We start from the raw sequence: 18,966 nt of genomic DNA, 5'->3' as shown, positions 1-18,966 counted from the left end.
TGACTTATGGAATGGTACTGGGTTTCAGGGAATATTTTCCCAATTACAAAACTTTCAATGATGAAGACATTTACTTCACCCAGACAGAAAAGGACAAACACAAACTTTACTCTCCATGGTCAAGCCAAAACTGGGAGTTTTTAAAATTAATTAATTGTTTTATTTTATTTTATTTTATTTTATTTATTTTATTTTATATTTGAAGATCTTATTTATTGGAGAGGAAACAAGAGTGGGAGAGGAGGAGGAGCAGAGGGAGAGATGAGCAGACTCCGTGCAGAGCACAGAGCACAACGTGGGGCTCAATCCCATGATGCTGAGATCATGACCTGAGCTGAAATTAAGAGCGAGATGATTAACCAACTGAGCCACCTAGGCGCCCCAGGTATTTTTTTCTTGATTTATCTATTTATTTTAGAGAGAGAGCAAGAGTGAGTGAGTGAGCTGGTGGAAGGGCAGAGGGAGAGGGAGAGAGAATCTCAGACTCTGTTCTGAGCATGGAGCCTGACACAGGGCCCAGTTCCATGACTCTGAGATCATGACCTGGAGATCCTGACCTGAGCAAGACCAAGAGTCAGACACTCAACTGACTGAGCCATCCAGGCACCCCCTAAAATTTTTAATGAATCCATGCATAAGTATAATTTCATAATGAGGATTTGTGAGGTTTTATTAAGGATAATGGACTTAAAAAGAAGATTAATTTAAAAATTCCTAAATCTATTGAAGAATATATGTGCTGTAGACTGAATGATTAGGTCCCCTACAAATTCTTTTTTTTTTTTTTTTAACGTTTTATTTATTCATGAGAGACACACAGAGAGAGGCAGAGACATAGGCAGAGGGAGAAGCAGGCTCCATGCAGGGAGCCTGATGTGGGACTTGATCCTGGGACTCCAGGATCACACCCTGGGCTGAAGGCAGGCGCTAAACTGCTGAGCCACCCAGGCATCCCACTGCTGAGCCACCCAGGCATTCCGGTCCTCTACAAATTCTTATGTTGAAACTCTAATCCCCAGTGTGATGGTACTTGGAGATGGGCCTTTTGGGCAGTAATTTGTTCATGAGGATGGAGCTCCCATGATGGGATTAATGACCCTAAAAGAAGACACTGAAAGAGCTTGCTTCCCATCTCTGTTCTCTGCCATGTGTGGATACAGCAAGGAGGTGGCTGTCTACAGCCAGGAAGTAGGCTCATTCCTTCACGGTCAGCCTCCAGAACTGTGAGAAATAAATGGTTGCTGTATATGCTACCCAGGCAGTGGTATTTTTGCAATAGCAACCTAAATTAAGACAATATGCCTGGTGCGTATTTGTCTGTGCTGAGACATGGACACGCTCATAGGTAATCACGCAGTTCTACTGAGCAGTGATCAAGAACTCAGATAGCTTGTTATTCCAACTCTCGTTTGACAGATAAGGAAACTGAGGCCACCAAACATAAACATATGTTAACTAAATATATATATTAACCAAACATAGATACATAGATATATATTTGGAAGAGATAGTGTTGGTGTTGAGAGGAGTTAGATGTTAGCATGGGGTGGGTGCTGAGCAGTTGCAGGAGCTGGGCAGATGTGGGGAGGTGGGCACCAGATTGCCAAGCAAATGCCGAGTCATCTGCTGCTGAGTGGATGGGAGAGATGACAAATGGGACTGGTGGGGAAGGTGGCAGTTTCCAATAATAATACCATGGGCTTGAGTGCACCTAAGTGTACAAAGGAAATGGAATGAATGGTAAGAGGGGGAGAAATCAGAATGTGGTCTAATAAATAATTTATACAACCTCTTGAAGTGATGGGTCGCTCAACATTGAATGCTCAGTCTCTGATTCCTCCCCCCCAACTGCTTCTGTGTTAGGACTTCAGCTGGGTGAATGGAGGAGAGCTCAGGTGACATGTGGAGGCAGGCGGAAAGGGACCTGGGTCAGGGGACCCCACCAACTTCAAAGTTTCTTGACAGGGACTCATAGGGCTCATCATGTAATTATATTCATGGCTGTGGTTTCTTACAGTGAATGGCTACAAAGCAAAACCAGCTAAGGGTGAGGGCACACGGTGCAAAGTCTAGAGGAAACCAGGCGCAGGTTTTAAGACCTTTCTCCCAGCATTCACACGGAGCTGCACTTAATTCATTAGCAACCAGTTGTGACAACACGTGTGAAATGCTATCAACAAAAACTGACTAAACCTGGGAGGCCAGAGACTTCACTGGGGCTCAGTCACGTAGGTACCTTTTGCCTGGCATGTCCCAAAAGTCCAGGCTTCCAGAGGAAGGCAGGTGTTCAGCATAAATCACGTTGGTTTGTACCAAGATATTGGGCATGGAGAGCCACTCTCGTCAGTTCTGGGAATGGTGAGAACCCTGCCCAAACTCAGGTTCCCAGAGGCCAGCCAACCTTGCACATAGTCCCAGGTTGGCTACATTAACATTAACTCTTTTCTGCAAGGGACCTTGGTTCCCCTTGTATCTTCTCCAGGGCTGGGGTGGTGATCACTGCATCACAATGGATTCTAGGTTCTGCTGGAGGCCATTTGCTTTCCAAAGTCCTGCAAATCCTGAGCTGGCCACGGGAAGCTAACGGTGGTGGGGCAGGCCATCTACCAGCCAGACACCGCCCTCCACCAGTGCTACCATCCTGTGCCAGAGGTGGCCTCACTGGGGCTTCTTTCCGATCTCCCTCCTACTCCCCAAATTACTTATGGGAAAGTATGGCATGATGCTTCTCCCGCTTAATATCCTATATGCTCCTCAGGTCTGATCATTTGTTCATGGCTGGGTCCCAAGGCAGGAGGTGCAGGACCTTGGCATTTGAAATGCTTTCTCTGCCTTCTTCTCTTTTCTCCTTCCCACAGGCCACTGAGCTGGGAACAGGTGGCTTCCCATGTCTTCAGAGCCATAACATTGTACTCAGAATAAACTTGGGCATCTGGGCAGCCATGCCTGGCTGCTGTTAATGTGTTCATGAGAGCTAAAGAAATATAGAAAGTCCTTTTCTCTCTTGGCAAATGTTGGTTTCTAATGCTACCTCAAGATTCAAAGCTGATGAGTTACTTTTTTGGCTCTAGGTGGGATTTGTCTTCCATGGGGGGAGAAAACTCATGGCCTCTGCTTGGCATGGATGGCTCAAAGGTGGGTGAAATTTAATGTCCATACATTTCGTGCCAGAAATGACAATTTCCATTTGTATGTTGCTTTGTGATATAAATGTGCTCCTATGAACATGTCACAGAAACAGAAGGATTGAGGTAAGCATATTCATGGTAGAGATTAAAAACCAAAGACTGAAAGAGGGCCAGGTAACGGTAGAGCTTGGACTCAAACTTATGTCTTTAGACCTTAATGACCAATAAACTTTTTACTATAGGATATTCATTATTAGCAATAAATCTTTACTGATTTTTGTATTCTCTGGACAGATGAAGATGTGGTTTAAAAAGAAATCTGTTCTTTGTCATCCAGTGGGATGGGGTGAATCATGGCTGACTAATAACCCAAAGATGCCCACATCTTAATCTATGGAACCTGTAGCTATGTGACCTTATATGGCAAAAGGAACTTTGCAGATGTGACTAAGTCAAGGATTCTGAGACAGGGAGAGGATTCTGATGATCTGGGTGGACCCTATGTAATCACAAGGATCTTGATAAGAGGGAGGCAGGAGGGCTTCAGAGAGAAAGAGAGAGAATGAGAGATTGGAAGATACTATGCTGGGGCCTTGAGAATAGAGGATGGAACCACCAGCTAAGGAATGCAGGTGGTCTCCAGAAGAAGCTAAGAAACACAAGGAAAGAGATTCTTCCAAGAGTTTTCAGAGGTGATACAGCCCTGCTAACAACCTTGACTTCAGCCCACTAAGATTGGATGATTGGATTTCTGACCTTCAGAGCTTTAAAGTTGATAAATTCTTGTCATTTTAAACTACCACGTTTGTGTAATTTGTTGCAGAAGCAACAAATTCATGTTCAGAATCCCTTCTCATAAAATAATCCATCTTGACCTCACAGGGAACCATCCTGTCCACTCCCTTGGTCCTTGTGCTGTGGGTGGGGCTGATCCAATTCCTGGCTGTGGGATAGAGCATGCTATTCAGGCCTGGCCAATGAGAACACCACATTCTCTGTCCCCGTGAGGGATGGGCAGGGGACCACAGCTGGGCACATCGGAATGAAGCACTAGACTTGCTGCAGTGGCCAGGAAGGAGGCATGCATTTTCCACAGGGAATACAGAGCTGAAGCAGGTAAGTCTGGAGCAGCCGGCGGCCACCTGAGAATGAAAACACAGAGGACAGCGGAGTAGTGGGCTGGAAAAGGGCATTGTCCTGAAGACATGGCTCGAACCCTTGAATCCAGTCATGCCCAAAGCCGGCTCTGCTTCTTGAAGATTCCAATTACGGGCTCCAAGAAAAGCCCCCCCACTTTAAAAAAATATTTTATTTATTTACTCATGAGACACAGAGAGAGAGGCAGAGACACAGGCAGAGGGAGAAGCAGGGTCCCTACGGGAAGCCCAGTGTGGGACTCGATTCTAGGACCCCGGGATCACAACCTGAGCTGAAGGCAGACGCTCAACCACGCCCAGGTGCCCTGAAAAGGCCCTTTTTGTGCTAGTTGGGAGTCAGATTTCTGAGCCCAGATGTTCCTGACAGAGTTCCTGGTCTGGAGTTACCTGAGTGATATTTGATGCTGGATTCTGTTTCAGGTTAACACTATTGAGCATTACCTCGTACATCATCAAGAGGAGGCATGTTCTCATCCAAGTGGCACTGATTTTTTAATTAAAACCAAGGAGGGGATCCCTGGGTGGCTCAGTGGTTTAGTGCCTGTCTTCGGCCCAGGGCGTGATCCTGGAGTCCCGGGATCATGGAGCCTGCTTCTCCCTCTGCCTGTGCCTCTCTCTCTCTCTCTCTCTCTCTGTGTCTCTCATGAATAAATAAAATCTTAAAAAAGAAAAAAAAAAAAACAAGGAGAAAATAGTAGCCCTTTCATAGAACAGATCCTAACACTTGTCTGTTGGGATATTACTTTTCTGAGGCTTTAATCATGCGTGGCTATTGAGACCCAGAAAAGGGGAATGACTTGCTTCCATCCATAGGGTCGGCAGATGGCAGAGCTGGAATCAGAACTCCTGCCTCTGACCCCCCAGCTCCAGGGTTTCTCAACCTCTCCAGAGAGCAAGCGAGCCCTATCCCTCCCTCTGTCATGGCTCTGAAGTTCACACCCTGCCGTGTGCAATTAGTCTTGCTGCTCTCCCTTGCTGATCAGCATTCTCAATTTTTGGGTTTGGAGCCCTCCGTTTATCATGATCATAACGAGATTATTTAACATCTTGAATATTAACAATTCGACTCCACAGAATGAGACTTTGGTTCCAAGGTTATTGTTCTTTACCAGCACCCATCATTCGACCTGCTCTTTTTTGACAAACATCCCTTTGTGGTCAAGACACCCACCCCCGCCCCACAGAGGTCACATTTAAAAGTATCTCCATTTGAGTTCCTAATATTGGTGGCACTGGTCTGACGCATCTACCTACAGGAACCGAGGGCATTTCATGATCCTAGAGTCACCCCAGTGTCAGGACAGGAAGGAATCTTTTTTTTTTTTTTAAGATTTTATTTATTCACTCATGAGAGACATAGAGAGGCAGAGACACAGACAGAGGGAGAAGCAGGCCCCCTCCTCAGGGAGCCGCATGTGGGACTCGATCCTGGGACTGCGACCATGCCCTGAGCCAAAGGCAGATGCCCAACCACCGGGCCACCCAGGCGTCCCAGGAAGGGATCTTAAAGCATACTCGTCCAATCTTTCTATTTGTTTTTTTCAGTGATAATTTCTTTCTATAATTTAAAGATGTCCTTTTAAAATTAAGACTTTATTTTTTTAGAGCAGTTTAAGGTTCACGACAAAATTGAGGGGAAGGTGCAGAGATTTCCCATTATGCCCCTGCCCCCACAGATGCGTAGCCTCCCTGTTATCAACATTCCCCAGCACAGTGGGACTTTTATGACAATCGATGAAGCTACACACGACACATCGTTATCACCCAAATCCATAGTTTACATTTGGGTTCACTCTTGGTGGTGTTCATCCTATAGGTTGGGACAAATGTTTAATGACATATATCCATCATTACAGTATCATTCAAGTATTTTCACTGCCCTCTGTGCTCTGCCTCTTCATCGCTTCCTCCTCACTAAGCCCTGGCAGCCACTGATCATTTTACTGCCTCCATAGTTTCGCCTTTTCCAGAATGTCATGTCGTTGGAATTATACAGCATGTAGCCTTTTCAGATTGGCTTCTTTCACATAGAAATATGCATTATTCTTTGCATTTTCCAGTTGGAAAAAGGAGACTGGAAAGTCAAGTATGTGTCAATCAGAGTTCTCAGTTGAAGGCAACTACTCTGGAGTGTTCAGAAGGAGCTCAGTCCTGTTGACACCCTGATTTTGGACTATTGGACTCCAAAGCTGTGAGAGAATAAATTTCTGTTGTTTTAAGCCACCAAATGTGTGGTAATTTGTTTTGGGTACCACAGAAAATAAATACTCTGTCATTTGGCACAGATCCAAGGTTCACATGGATGAATGTGGGACCATAAATTCTGTGAATTCACAGCTCCTCCAAAGAGCCAGACCTGTGTGGCTGTGCCCTTGGCACATAGCACTTATGTCTGATGGGCAGAGCCAAGGTCACTTGCTGCATCTTAGCTGCAAGGCATGCTGGGAACCAGCACATATTTTGGTTCCTCCCTGGAATGGGAAGGATTTGCAATGTAGAATGCTCAAAGATGCTGGGTGGCTGTAAATATGACAAGCATCCTCTCCACAGGGACTCACCCAAAGTCTACTTGGGTTGCTATAACAAACACTCTGTGGCTTAAATAACAGATACTTATTGTTCCGTGGTTCTGGAGACCAGAAGTCCGAGACTGAGATTCTGTCAGGGTTGATTTCTGGGAGGTCTTTCTCCTAGGCTTGTAGATAGCAGCCTTCTCAGGTGTCCTCAAAGGGCTTGTCCTCTGTGAGTGTGCCAGAGAGAGAGCTCTGGAGTCTCTTCCCTTCTTATCGGGACACCAGTCCTACTGGATTCAGGCTACATACTTATGGTTTCATTGAACATTAATAACCCTTTTGTTTTAAAGATTTATTTATTTATTTGAGTGGGGAGAAGGGCAGAGGGAGAGAATCCCAAGCAGACTCCCTGCTGAGCATGGAGCCCAACACAGGGTTTGATCTCACGACCCTGAGATCATGCCCAAGCCAAAATTAAGAGTTGGACACTTAACCACCTGCCACCAGGCACCCAACCTTAATATCCCTTTTAAGGCCTCATATCCAACAGTCATACTGGGCTTTACGTGTCTACCTACATATGAATTTGGAGGACATAATCCAATTCACAGCAGTGTCACATACGCAGTAGTTAGAGGTAGGCTGAACTTTGTGCACACATGTGGCTGCGAATCCATCTCTTAGCTCAACCCCCATCAGATTTGGGTGTGCTGGTCACAATGTATCTAGAAAAGCAAGGGTGACTGGCTTCTGGCACCTTTTTACCTTATTCATAAAGGTAAAGGTAAAGGGGAGGGAGGAAGGGGCCACACAACAGAAACCAGCTTTGACTTAGATGGAGAAAGACTTCATTGAAGGATTGATGGGTAACTCAGAGAAATGCTAAAAGTGCTGGGAGATAGCTAAAAAGTCAGCACGAAGAAGGGAGGTGGAATGCCACCATCCCAATACACAGTCAGTCCAAAGAGGCCACACTGCCAGTGCCACAGGACTTTGTGGGGCTACCACTAATGCAGATTCTCTCCTGTTCCTGCTTTTCTGCATTAGCAGCTCCTGGCTCAACATACAGTCACGGGTGCCTCTTATGGGCCAGACTTGATCTGTGCAGTCCTCCCAACAATTCTAAAAATATGTATTATCATTTCCATATTACAGATGAGGAAACTGAGACCCAAAGATGTTATGGGACTTGCCAATGGCAAATTTAGATCTGCCTGACTCCAAAGCCCACACTCCCAGTAACCACACTTGGTGCCTCAACCCTACTGCCAGATCCAAAAGGGTTCATTCCAATTGCTTCTACCAGCAATGTATGTATATCCCCTTCTCACTCCACCCAGCATCAGGGGTAAGGTATCATTTATCACAAAGCCTTGCTAATTTGTTGGAGTAAAAGAGTGTCTTCTTGCTTTGGTTTGCTTCTCTTTATCATTGAGGTTGAACATTTCTCCGTATTTTATTATCCACTTACATTTCCTTTTTCTATGTGAAAAATCCCATCCATGTTTTTTATTCATATGTCTACTGGGGTCGTGGTGGTATTATCTTAGTTGTCATATGAGCTCTTTACATATAGCAAAGAAGTTTAGCTCTTTTTCCTTTCTCCCCCCGCCCCCATGAATATTTTCACCATATTTTTATTTTCTGTTTAAAAAAGTTCTTTCTTTGTTCATTTTCCTTTGACACACAGGAGCTTTGCACTTTAGGGTCAAACATTTAACAGTGATTTTTCAGGCTGCCTGCAGAACACAAGGGACTGTTTCAGGGGAAAACATCTCTAACCCTGAATACTTAGATAATTCCTCTTTTTCATGCCCTGCCACCTCACAATACTTTTGGGTCAGTAGGCTTATAGGAGTCCTTTCATCTCCAGAGAGAGGGTCACAGACAACTCTGAGAGGCATGGTTTTTCACTGTGCCCTAAGGCAAAAAAAGAAAAAAAAAAAAAGACAAAGGTGAATATTGTTTGCTCCAGTCATTGACACAGACTCATCTCATCCTCCCATCTGAACAACTATGTGCAGGGAGAGGAAATGCTAAAACCCTGGTTTAAAATTCATGGAGGTTTGATCTGCAGGAAGGAAAGGCTCTGAAAGTGAGCATGTCTGAGTGCATAGGCCAAGTGACGGCCTGAAAACCTCTCCTTTATCTCCTTATTGCCACCCCCACCTTGACCTGCGTCGCCAAGCTCCTTTGATCTTGGTAAGGCATGATCTAGATAGGAAGTCTAGAGGAGGCCCTGCTAGATGTCTGTAGAACATACAGACATGGTTGATACTCTGAAGCATGAGTCTTGGAGCCATATAATGTGGCACTTCTGAGCTGTGCAAACGTAAGCAAGTCCTGTAATTTACCTGAGGCTCAGTTTTGTCATCTGAGTAATGGGATACTTGTGCCAGCCTTGTGTAATTGATGTGAGGATTGGGGTGGTGCATGTCAAGTGCTTAGCAGAGTCTGGCATGCAGTAGGTATGCAACGGAAGCCCTTTCTAATGCATTAGGAAATTATTTGGCAAGAACTTGCTGGCCATCTGCTGTGTGCCTAGCATTACATTAGGTCAGTGGCATCAGGTCCCCTAAATCAATCTTCACGAGCTTATGAGGTGTGGCCCAGGAGCCAGGGCACGGCTCACTCAATGACTCTGCAGCCATGCAACAGTGAAGAAGTGCTGAATTATAGTGGAAGGGCTTTGTATCCTACAAGTGAGAAGATACCTCCGTAGGCCGAGGTTTTAGGGAAAATTTCATAGAAGAAGTAGGGGCATGAATTGGGTTTTGATGATTTAAGAAACATTTTCCTTTTATTAGGACATTTTTTCTCTCTGAAAATGAAAATAGCTGTATGCTTTTCCTTTTAAAAAATAATATATACTCTTTAAAAATGACTTAGATGATGCAGTAACTTGATTTTAAAAATCTTAACACCCAGGAATACCTACCATTAATACTGTATAAAATGTATATATTTGGATATAAATATAATTTGACTTGCTTACGTATTTATACAAAAGTAAGAACATATATACATATTGGGTTGTAATATCTTTAACTGATTCAGTCATTTCCTTTGTAGTTGTATTCCATTGTATGGAGGTCTTATACTTTTTTAGACCAAACCCTAATTGCTAGACAGGTGATTTTGGCATAGCTAAGTACGTGACTATTCAAATTCCTTGAATCAATAACTTAGTGATTTTAGTCAAATTATTGTTGGCTCATTTTCCAGAAATGTTGTAAAAGTTGTATTGACTTATATTCATTTCTGCCACCAGTACCTAAGGGTTCTCTTTTCCTCACACCATTCCCAGCACTGGTCTTGCCAATATTTTATAGTTTCTTCCAGGCTGCAGGTAAAAATTAAATCACTCATTTAATATGTATTTCTAGACTGCCCTCAAAGACCACAGGATTGAGAGATGTTTAATACACAGTTCCTGCAAATTGTAGGGAGGGCAGTTATAATTGGTCTTTCTTAGATTATCCAGTCAGGTCCTTAGTAAATGAAACAAAATGGGCCCATTGAGGGTTTATGGTCATGTTTGTCAGTAGACCAAGGAGATGGCTGCTTTTGCCTCTGTGTACTTGTGAAGTGATACAGAGGATGGGATAACAGTACAGAACATCCCAAGGGATTTTCTGGGGGAAAAGATGAAATCATTTCTGGTCTCATTTCTATAACATCCTTGGAATCTTATCTATTATTAATGTCTTGAGGACTACAGCATGCCCATGGGGATTATATCCTGATGTGGCATACTTTAACTGCACAACATGGGATAAAATAATATTATATAAAAATGGTGCTGGGACAACTAGACATCTGTATTTTAAAAAAAGAACCTCCATGCTTACACCAGATACCAAATTTCACTCAACATAGTCAAGTACTTCAACATAAGTGCTAAAACTGTGATGCTTCTACAAGAAAACACAGGAGAAAATCTTTGTGGCACTGAGTTAGGCCACGATTTCTTTAACAGAACAGAAAAACATGAGCCATCAAAGAAACACTTACTGAAATGGACTTTGGTTTTGAAATCTTTTGCTCTTCCAAAGGCACAATTAAGGAAACAAAATAGAAAGCAGACATAGGCAAAACATATATCTGAAACTGGGCTTGTTCCCAGAAAATATGAAGAATTTAGTAATATCACAACGGATCATAAGAAAAGAAATAATGGTGAAAAATGGGCAAATGATTTGAACAAACTCTGCACAACAGAAGATTTTTGGATGATTAAGAAACACATGAAAAGGGCAGCCTAGGTGGCTCAGCGGTTTAGCACCGCCTTCAGCCCAGGGTGTGATCTTGGAGACTTGGGATCGAGTTCCATGTCGGGCTCCCTTGTGGAGCCTGCTTCTCCCTTTGCCTGTGTCTCTGCCTCTCAATCTCTCTCCGTGTCTCTCATGAATAAATAAAATATTTTAAAAAACAAAAAGAAACTCATGAAAAGATGCTCAGTGTCACTGGTCATCACGGACATGCAGTTGAGATGAAAGTGACAGATCATTAAACACTCAGTAGGCTAAGAGTAAAAAGGCTGACAACACTAAGTATTGAAAAGGATTTGAGTCTCCTTCTCTATTGGTAGCAATGCAATAGGGTCCAACAGTGACTTTGGGGGAGAGGTAGGCCATGCCCTTTATATAAAGTGTCCTAGGTATTTGCCCAAGATTAACGAAAACATTTGTTCATGGAAAGACTTGCATGCAAATGTTCTTTGCAGTGCTATTCATATTAGCTAGAAACTGGAAGCCGTGCAAATATCTGCCAACTGATGGACAGATGAACAGATTGTGTAAATCCACGTGGTGGAATACTGCTCAGCAATAAAGAAGGAATTACATAGGAAGGTGGGTGAATTTCAAAATAACTTTGTTAGTGGAAGAAGCTAACTGTGGCAGGCTACAAAGGAGCATGATTCCATTTACATAGAATTGTAGAAAAGGCGGGGGTGCCTGGGGGGGGTTCAGTCAGTTATGCATCTCTCTTTTAAGTTCAGGTCTTTATCTCAGGGTTGTGAGTTCAAGCCCTATGTCAGGCTCCACCCTGGGAGTGGGGCCTACTTAAAAAAAAAAATATATATATATATATATATATACATATATATATATATTTTTTATACTTAACAAAAAAAAATATATATAGAATAGGCAAAACCATGGTGAAAGAAAGATAGTCAGTGGCTACCTGGAGCCAGGGTCTGGGCAGGAGATGGACAGCAGGGGAGTAAGAGGGAACTGTCTGGACAGTGGAAATAGTCTGTATCTTGATTGCAGTCATGGAGGTTATGTACCGTTTACTATTGTCTAAACTCAGGGTGCCTAGGTGGTTTGGTTGGTTAAGCATCTGCATTTGGCTCAGGTCATGATCCTGGGGTCCTGGGATTAAGCCCTGCATCTGGCTCTTCACTCAGCAGGGAGCCTTCTTCTCCCTCTCCCTCTGCCCCTTCTTGTTTGAACTCTCTCTTGCTCACTCTCAAGTGAATAAATAAAATCTTTTTAAAAAAAATCCACAATTGCCTAAAGTCAGCAAACTGTACACCTAGAGTCAATAGGTTTTATTTATGTATTAAAGCTGAGAGGAAAAAAAATCAGAAAAAAAATTGAACTTTCTCTGCTCCCTTCTTATGTATTTTCTGCCTTGGTAGGATTTCTATTTTGAATTCCATGTGGGAGTGAGAAATTTTAAGGTTTTCAGTTAGAGGTTCTTGGTGTCTTCATCTGGCCATGGCGCCAAAGCTTTGGAGGCCCTTTTGGTCCTGTGTTGGGGACATTGGTCACCGCCAAGGCATCTCCTGTTCTTGTCCTCCCAGAGCAGGAGCTCTGTAACTTTCAGGCCATGCTTGAGGCCCTGGTTGGAGTCTCTGGTAACACGGGGGCCATGGTGCCAGGTTCCTGTCTCCCCTGGTAACTACAGGACACAGGGTGGGAGGGCACTCACCCCTCCCTGCAGAAATCTCCACCAAAGCGCCCCCTTTTCTCCCTGGCATTCTCTCTCCCATCATTTTATGTGCTTCTCCAAGAAAGTCTTTATCTAATCCCTCAGGCAGGTGGAAAAATCTGCTGGAGAGGGAGGGGTCGTGGAGAAGTCAAAGATACAGGAGAACAAATACAAATGAATATTTCAACAAATTACTAGGCCGTGGATGTCAGTGTACGCATAAGAGATGCCAATGTCATGACTGAAGAGCAGTGGGAGGCCGGCGAAGGGGGGGGGTGGAGGGCGGTGGCTGGAAAGATGATTCTCAGGGGCATGCGAAGAGGCTGGCAGGGGTGACAAGGGAGATGACCAGTGAGGGCACCTGACAGCCAGAGTGCCATGTCATCTCTCTGGCATCCTGCCCATTGAGGCAGCTGCATCTGTAGGGCACACAGGTCCCTGTGGTCTACACCCTCAGCCTGACTGGCAGTAAAGGAAGGAGATGAGAGGGGACTCTGGAGCCGCTGCTGCTGCCTGCTGGCTTTGTGACCTCGAATCTGCCAACACCACTGTGTGACCCTGGGCATGGTAGGTCCCCTTTCTCTGCCTCAGTTTCCTCCTCTGTGACACAAGGATAGTAGTGGCCCGCCCCTACCTGGAAGCAGGTGGTGAGGGGAAGCACATCAAAAGCCTAGAACATGGTCTGGCTGGAGGGAGCCCTGCAAAGAGCTGCAGCGCCCACTGTTATGGTGCTTGAGTCAGGCGTGGGGCTGGGCAGAGGGAGCAAGGTCACCTGACTGCAGGGTGAGAGCTTCCTTCTGGGTGGTCTGGAGGGGCCTTTGGGAGGCAGCCAGGGCCCACTGTGGGGGGAGCAGCCCCGGGAGCTGATGTCCGTGCTGTGCGTACACGGGCAGAGGGGGTGAGGCCAGGCAGGGGGCTCCTGGAGTGAGGTCGAGCCCTGGGGTCCAACAGCCATCTCTCCTCCTGAAGGCAAGAGAGGAGCCTCCGGGGCCTACTCCGGGCCGAGGGGCAAAAGTAGCATCAGAACACGAACAGAATAACAGTGGATGCTTCTTTCTTTCTTCCTTCTTCATCTCCCTCATCATCTTCCTTCCTCTTTCCTTTTGTCCTTCTTGGTCTCTTCCCCTCCTCCCATCCCCTTCTCCTCTTTCTTCCCCACCTTGTTCTAAAAAGCCTGCGAGGACGCCTCTGGTCTCAGAGCTATGTCATGAGTCACCCACTTGTGTGCTTGCGGTTTACCTACCAGTAGAAAGTCTGTACCTAAGATCACCACATGCTCTAGGCAAATGGTTTCTGATTCCACTCCACAAATATTTACTGTGCTCTGGTTAACTGAGCGTACTTTGTGTTGGAGATGCCGGAGAGATGCAAATGGGCAAGGCCAGTCCTCGGAGGAGCTGGGGCCCCTGGTTGATGTTGGCAGAAGACAAGCCCCCCTTTCCCGAGGATGCTAAAGAGCTCTCTGTCTCCCAGTGCCCTGGGCCCACTCCCCGCTCCAAACAAAGGCAGAAAGGGGCACGGCTGCCAGTCCTGTCAGATCTCGGCAAGACTGTGCATTGAAGGCACAGTCAACGGGAAGGAGGTAGAGCCTGGTCTGCAGGGATTGGGGGGCTTGCTAAATATCTGTGGGTTCATTGCTGATGACACACGCAAGTGACGATTCTTATTTCACATCTCTTTCTTCCTTGCCTGTGAGTTTTCCAAGATCATCCATATAAATAGAACTTTCTTCTCAATGTGTTTTTCAGGACCACACCAGGCTTTCACGTGTTTTATTTGCATGTTGTTTAATTTGGAGAGAAAGTTTCAAGCCTCCCAATGTGGCAAGGTTTAGCCAGGTCCCAGGAAGAGCACAGTGCTGGTTTGCCGGAGCTCTCAGGGTTCAAGGGAATTAGAAAAATAAGGGAAAATAAAATCTGAAGGGAACTGGGGGTTGCAGCTGGGAAGACGGCTCCCTAAGTGCTTTAGGCTCAGACTTCCTGGCCTCAGTGTGACATGGAACTGTCTGTGAGTAGCTCTGATGGATAAATGCTGAAGAGCAGGGACATGTGCTTCTTCCGGGCTGGATCACTGAATTGTTCAAGTGAGACCCCCCACAGACTTCTTCTCCTCAGGCATGGCAACCATCATCATCCTCAGCTGCTTCAGCCTCATCCTTGAAAAATGCCACATGGACAGCCCCTCTGCTGGCCCACCACAGACACGGTGGAGTGAGATGTGAGCCCTGGTGGTTGTAAGCCACTGAAATTGTGGCTTGTTTGTTACTGCAAACCAAGCATAACTTGGACTGTCCTGACTGATACATTGGGGAAAACAAAGACTCTGATCTGAAAGGCAGTCCCTTCTCCTCTCTTCAAAGTTCAAAATACCAAATCTTCTCCCTTCTCCTCAGTCTTATTAGTCAATGCTGTGCTTTATCTGGTCAATATTTATCATGTAGCATGAGTAAAAGAGGTGAAAAAGTTTTGTTAGAACAGAAATGTAGAAAGCAATGAGTCCATTTGAGGTTGGGAAGTTATCGTGTGATGAGAGAGATAATGGAACCTTTTCCCTCACCCCTGATGTGGGTAGAATAACAGAATCACAGTCCATTACCGGTGACCATCATGGTAGACTTTAGAGGTGATCTAACTTTGTAGCCCGAGAAGGCATTACTTCTCCATCTCTGACTTATCTGTACCTACCCAGTGCCAGTCATGAGCACTAGAGAGATAGAGGGGAATAAAACCCCACCTAGTGGGTACAGTGATCCAAGAGGGGTTTGGATCTAGTACTCAGAGCACTGAGGAGGAAAGAAGCTACTTCAGGTGAGAAATCAGGGAAGCTTCTTGGAAGAGGTGGTAGTTTACCAACAAGAGCCTTACCCCTCACTGTATGTTTGGGCCAATTCCTGACTGATTGTGGGAATATAAAAAACAGATGTTGGGCATGGCTCACCACCTTCTCTACCATGTGGCCCAACTCATCAAGATCCACCAGAGATTACACTTCTGAGCTCTTCCTCGTCCTGTGGCTTCTCAGACCGCCTTATGCATGTCCAGGCTTTTGTCTAGGTATAGTGTGGTCTCTGCCCTGGGAGGTGAGAGACCAGCTGGGTGACACTCGTCTGCTCTGTAAAACCAGGTATTAAAATGAGAGCCTGACATTCTAGGCAAAGCGCTGCAAGTGCTCATCTAACCATACTCCCTGCAAAGAATCCCTGCCTTGGTTGGGGCAGGTGGCCATGTGTTCAACTCCCATCCCAATCTCCTGTGGGGAGAATCACTGATGAATGACTTTGTTCTGGGGCTTGTTCAGCTCTGCAGCCTTTAGCAAGTAACTCCTTCACAAGTGAGTACAAATTAATACAGTACATACCAGTTACACACATATTGTGCTGTAATCAGTTGTCTTCTGTAATCAAAGGCGAGGCTGATAACATTTTACTTTCCCTACCTTGCAATTCTGGAGGAAAACTTTGGGGGGAAGGGAACTGAGGTGGTAGGAGGCGGGTTTTGCTGCATGAGTGTGTCTGCAAGTTGTGTCTGATGGACTGGGAAGAGGGTAAGTCCCTTTACATTCAGATACATTAAGTATTTATCAAATGCCTATAATGTGAGAGGCATTGAAAGGCATATTCTCTTATTTCATTATGGGTCAATAGTAGTAACAGTTGGATGACACAAAAGTCAGTCTTTACAATAACATCACCCCTCCCACAAATATTATTGTTGGAATTTAAATACTCCGTTTGCTCATAAAAACCCGATGTAGACTTACAAGGAAAATAAAAAGACATAGCAGCCCCCATCATTTTGCTTACAGAAACCCTAAAGGGCAGGGGAACAAGATCTTCAGCGCCGAGGGGTGGGTAAGTGGCCTGTGGTAGCTTTCCAGAGTGAGAACAGGGGAGGTGAGCTGGAGATCTTCGCACCCTTCGCCTGCACATCCACTTTATTGACCGTTGAACAATTTAAATGCCCGGGGTTGGAAATTTTAAGTCACTTCCCACAAGACAAGGAAGCAACGCCGTCTTTCCGTTTACCTGCCAATGCTAAGGCCGGCTGGGGTTTTTCCATCAGTGTTTGGAGTCCCGAGGGTGCTGACTTCGTGGGGGCAACCCCCCCCCCCCCCGCTGGGGCTCCGGTGCACTTGGGAGGATTTGGAGGCAGCTCCATCTACCCTTTGGGAAGGCAGAGTCTTAAAATCCGCAAGCAAGGCCCTTCTGCCCGGTGGACGGGAGAGGGCGTGAAGCCCCGGGGCGCTCGGCGCGCGCCTGGCCCCCGGGGTAGCGGAGTTTCCCTGACCCTGACCCCAAGGCAGCCGTCTTTAACTCCTCTCTTAGAACAGCGCTCGAGGCAGGCTGCGGTTCGGATGAAAAAACGAAAGCGCCGGTACCGAGCGTCAGCACCAGGGCTCCCGCCCCCCGGGGGCTCGGGCAGCCTCTCGGCCCCGCCCCCCGCCCCCCGCGCCCCCCCCGCCCCGGGCACCCGGTGGGCGCGCCCAGCCGCGTCCCTCCGCAGACGCCGGCGGGGGTGGGTGGCAGCACCGCGGCGATTCTATTCGCATTTTTTTTTTTTCCTCCGGGTTTTGTCATGGAAACGCTGACACAACCTCCAGACGGCGGCCGAGCCCGGCCGGGGACTGAGGGCTTTTGGGACCCTGCGGGAGCGCGGCGCACACTCCGCACTCCCCGGGAAACAGCTGGACGCGACCAATTCCCGGGCAGGGGCGGGGGGAGCGCGACGCCCCGCCCCGGCGCTCCGGCCCCTCCTCCCTCGCGGCTCTCCGCCGCTCCCTCCCCTCGCCGGGGGCTGCGAGTTGCATTTGGTAAAGCCCAGCCCGGAGCGTATAGATCGTCGGAGCGCAATGAAGTAGGCTCCGGGGCGGAGGGAGGGGGCTCGTCCCACAGCCACAGCGGCCAGCGCGGCGGCCGCACCACCCGCGCTCGCGCCCCAGCCGCCCGGCCCGCGAGGAGGCAGCGCGGCGGCCGCCGGCTAGAGCGGAGGCGGCGGCGGGGAGGCGGAGAGGAGCCGCAGCCGGAGCAGCGGGCGCGCGCAGCCGGCGGCTCCACGCATCTCGGCACTTCCCGGGCAACTCCGGCGCCTTCCAGACCCGTGCCCGGGGCGGGGGCCCCGAGAGCCGCCGCGGAGCCCGCCGGCGCGTGCCCCCACCGAGCCCTGCCCGGCCCTGCCCGGCGCCTCCCGGGCTCCGCTCCGCGCGGCAGGGTCCCGGCTCCTGCGCCCCGGCGCGCCTCCCGGACAGCCCGGTCCCCGTAGCCAGGACAAAGCCATGAAGCCGGCGCTGCTGGAAGTGATGAGGATGAACAGAATTTGCCGGATGGTGCTGGCCACTTGCTTGGGATCCTTTATCCTGGTCATCTTCTATTTCCAAAGTATGTTGCACCCAGGTAGGGGGCGCGTTAGCGTGGTTTTGTTGGATATTTTTCCCCTCTCGCGCTCTCCCTCGGCCGCTCGCTGGCGCCGGGCTTCTGCCTTTTCCAACCTTACCTCCTCCCCAGCCACCTCGGGGCTCCTGGCTGCCCGGTCTGCCCGGAGTCGGGATGGAGAGGAGGAAGGAAGACGTGCTCACCTTCCCCTTCTTCCTCCCGGCCCCAGGGTGGAGGATGGGCGCAGGAGGGGCGGTAGTTGGTGGGTTTCGTTTTTTTTTTTTTTTTTTCCTCTCTCTCTCCCCCTTTTTTCTTTGTGTCTCTTGTCTGTCTGTCTGCGAGGTAGCAGAGCAAGGTAGAGAGGTCGTGTGCAGCTCAGCTCCGGGTGGTGGGAGGCGGGTTTGCACAGAACGCAACTCCCCGCTGGTGCCGCGATCTGGGGATGAAAGCGGCGCCCTGCGCCCGGGCCCGCTGCCTTTTCCTGGGGGTGGGGGGCGGAGGGCGCGGGGGCGAAGGCTGTGCCCCCGCCGAGGTCGCCAGTCCCTGCTGCGAGCCGGGGAGCCCGAGGCTTGACTCCCACGTGTCCTGGGCTCGGCGCCGCGCAGAGGTGTGGGGAGAGGCGGGGTGCCCGGCGCTGCCCCTCCGCCCGGCTGGGGAAGAGGCCGGGCGCCCGGTGTTTGCCCCCCGGGGCTGGCTCCACGTCGGCCTTGCGGCCGGTGCCCCGGGGCCTGCTTCACCCTGCGCCCCCACCCCCGCGGCTCTTCCCACCCTGCGCTGGTCACGGCCCCTGCCCCCGCCTCGGCCGCAGCAGTTTTGGAGGAAACTTTGGCCCGGCCCGGGGCTGACGGTCAGGTTGC

The 18,966-nt window shown here is 48.1% G+C and overlaps 1 protein-coding gene across 3 annotated transcripts in view; it reads left to right on the top strand.

The window, feature by feature from the left end:
- Window positions 1-347: 347 nt before the first annotated feature.
- The window catches only part of CHST11 (carbohydrate sulfotransferase 11), a 275,929-nt gene continuing 257,310 nt past the window's right edge, over window positions 348-18,966 (top strand). The window contains exons 1-2 of one of the 3 annotated variants that reach the window (XM_041756669.1): window positions 348-385; window positions 3,072-3,135. In XM_041756669.1, coding sequence (XP_041612603.1) covers window positions 3,105-3,135 — 31 coding nt within the window. In that variant the 5' untranslated portion in view covers window positions 348-385; window positions 3,072-3,104. Of the gene's footprint in view, window positions 386-3,071; window positions 3,136-17,534; window positions 18,131-18,966 lie in introns of those variants that run through there. The other 2 variants (XM_041756668.1, XM_041756667.1) reach the window with 2 other exon arrangements.

This window comes from Vulpes lagopus, chromosome 5 (assembly GCF_018345385.1).
Source record: "Vulpes lagopus strain Blue_001 chromosome 5, ASM1834538v1, whole genome shotgun sequence".
NCBI classification, from domain to species: Eukaryota; Metazoa; Chordata; class Mammalia; order Carnivora; family Canidae; genus Vulpes; species Vulpes lagopus.
The sequence above is the reverse complement of the archived record's forward strand: the minus strand, read 5'-3'. Positions and strand labels throughout refer to the sequence as shown.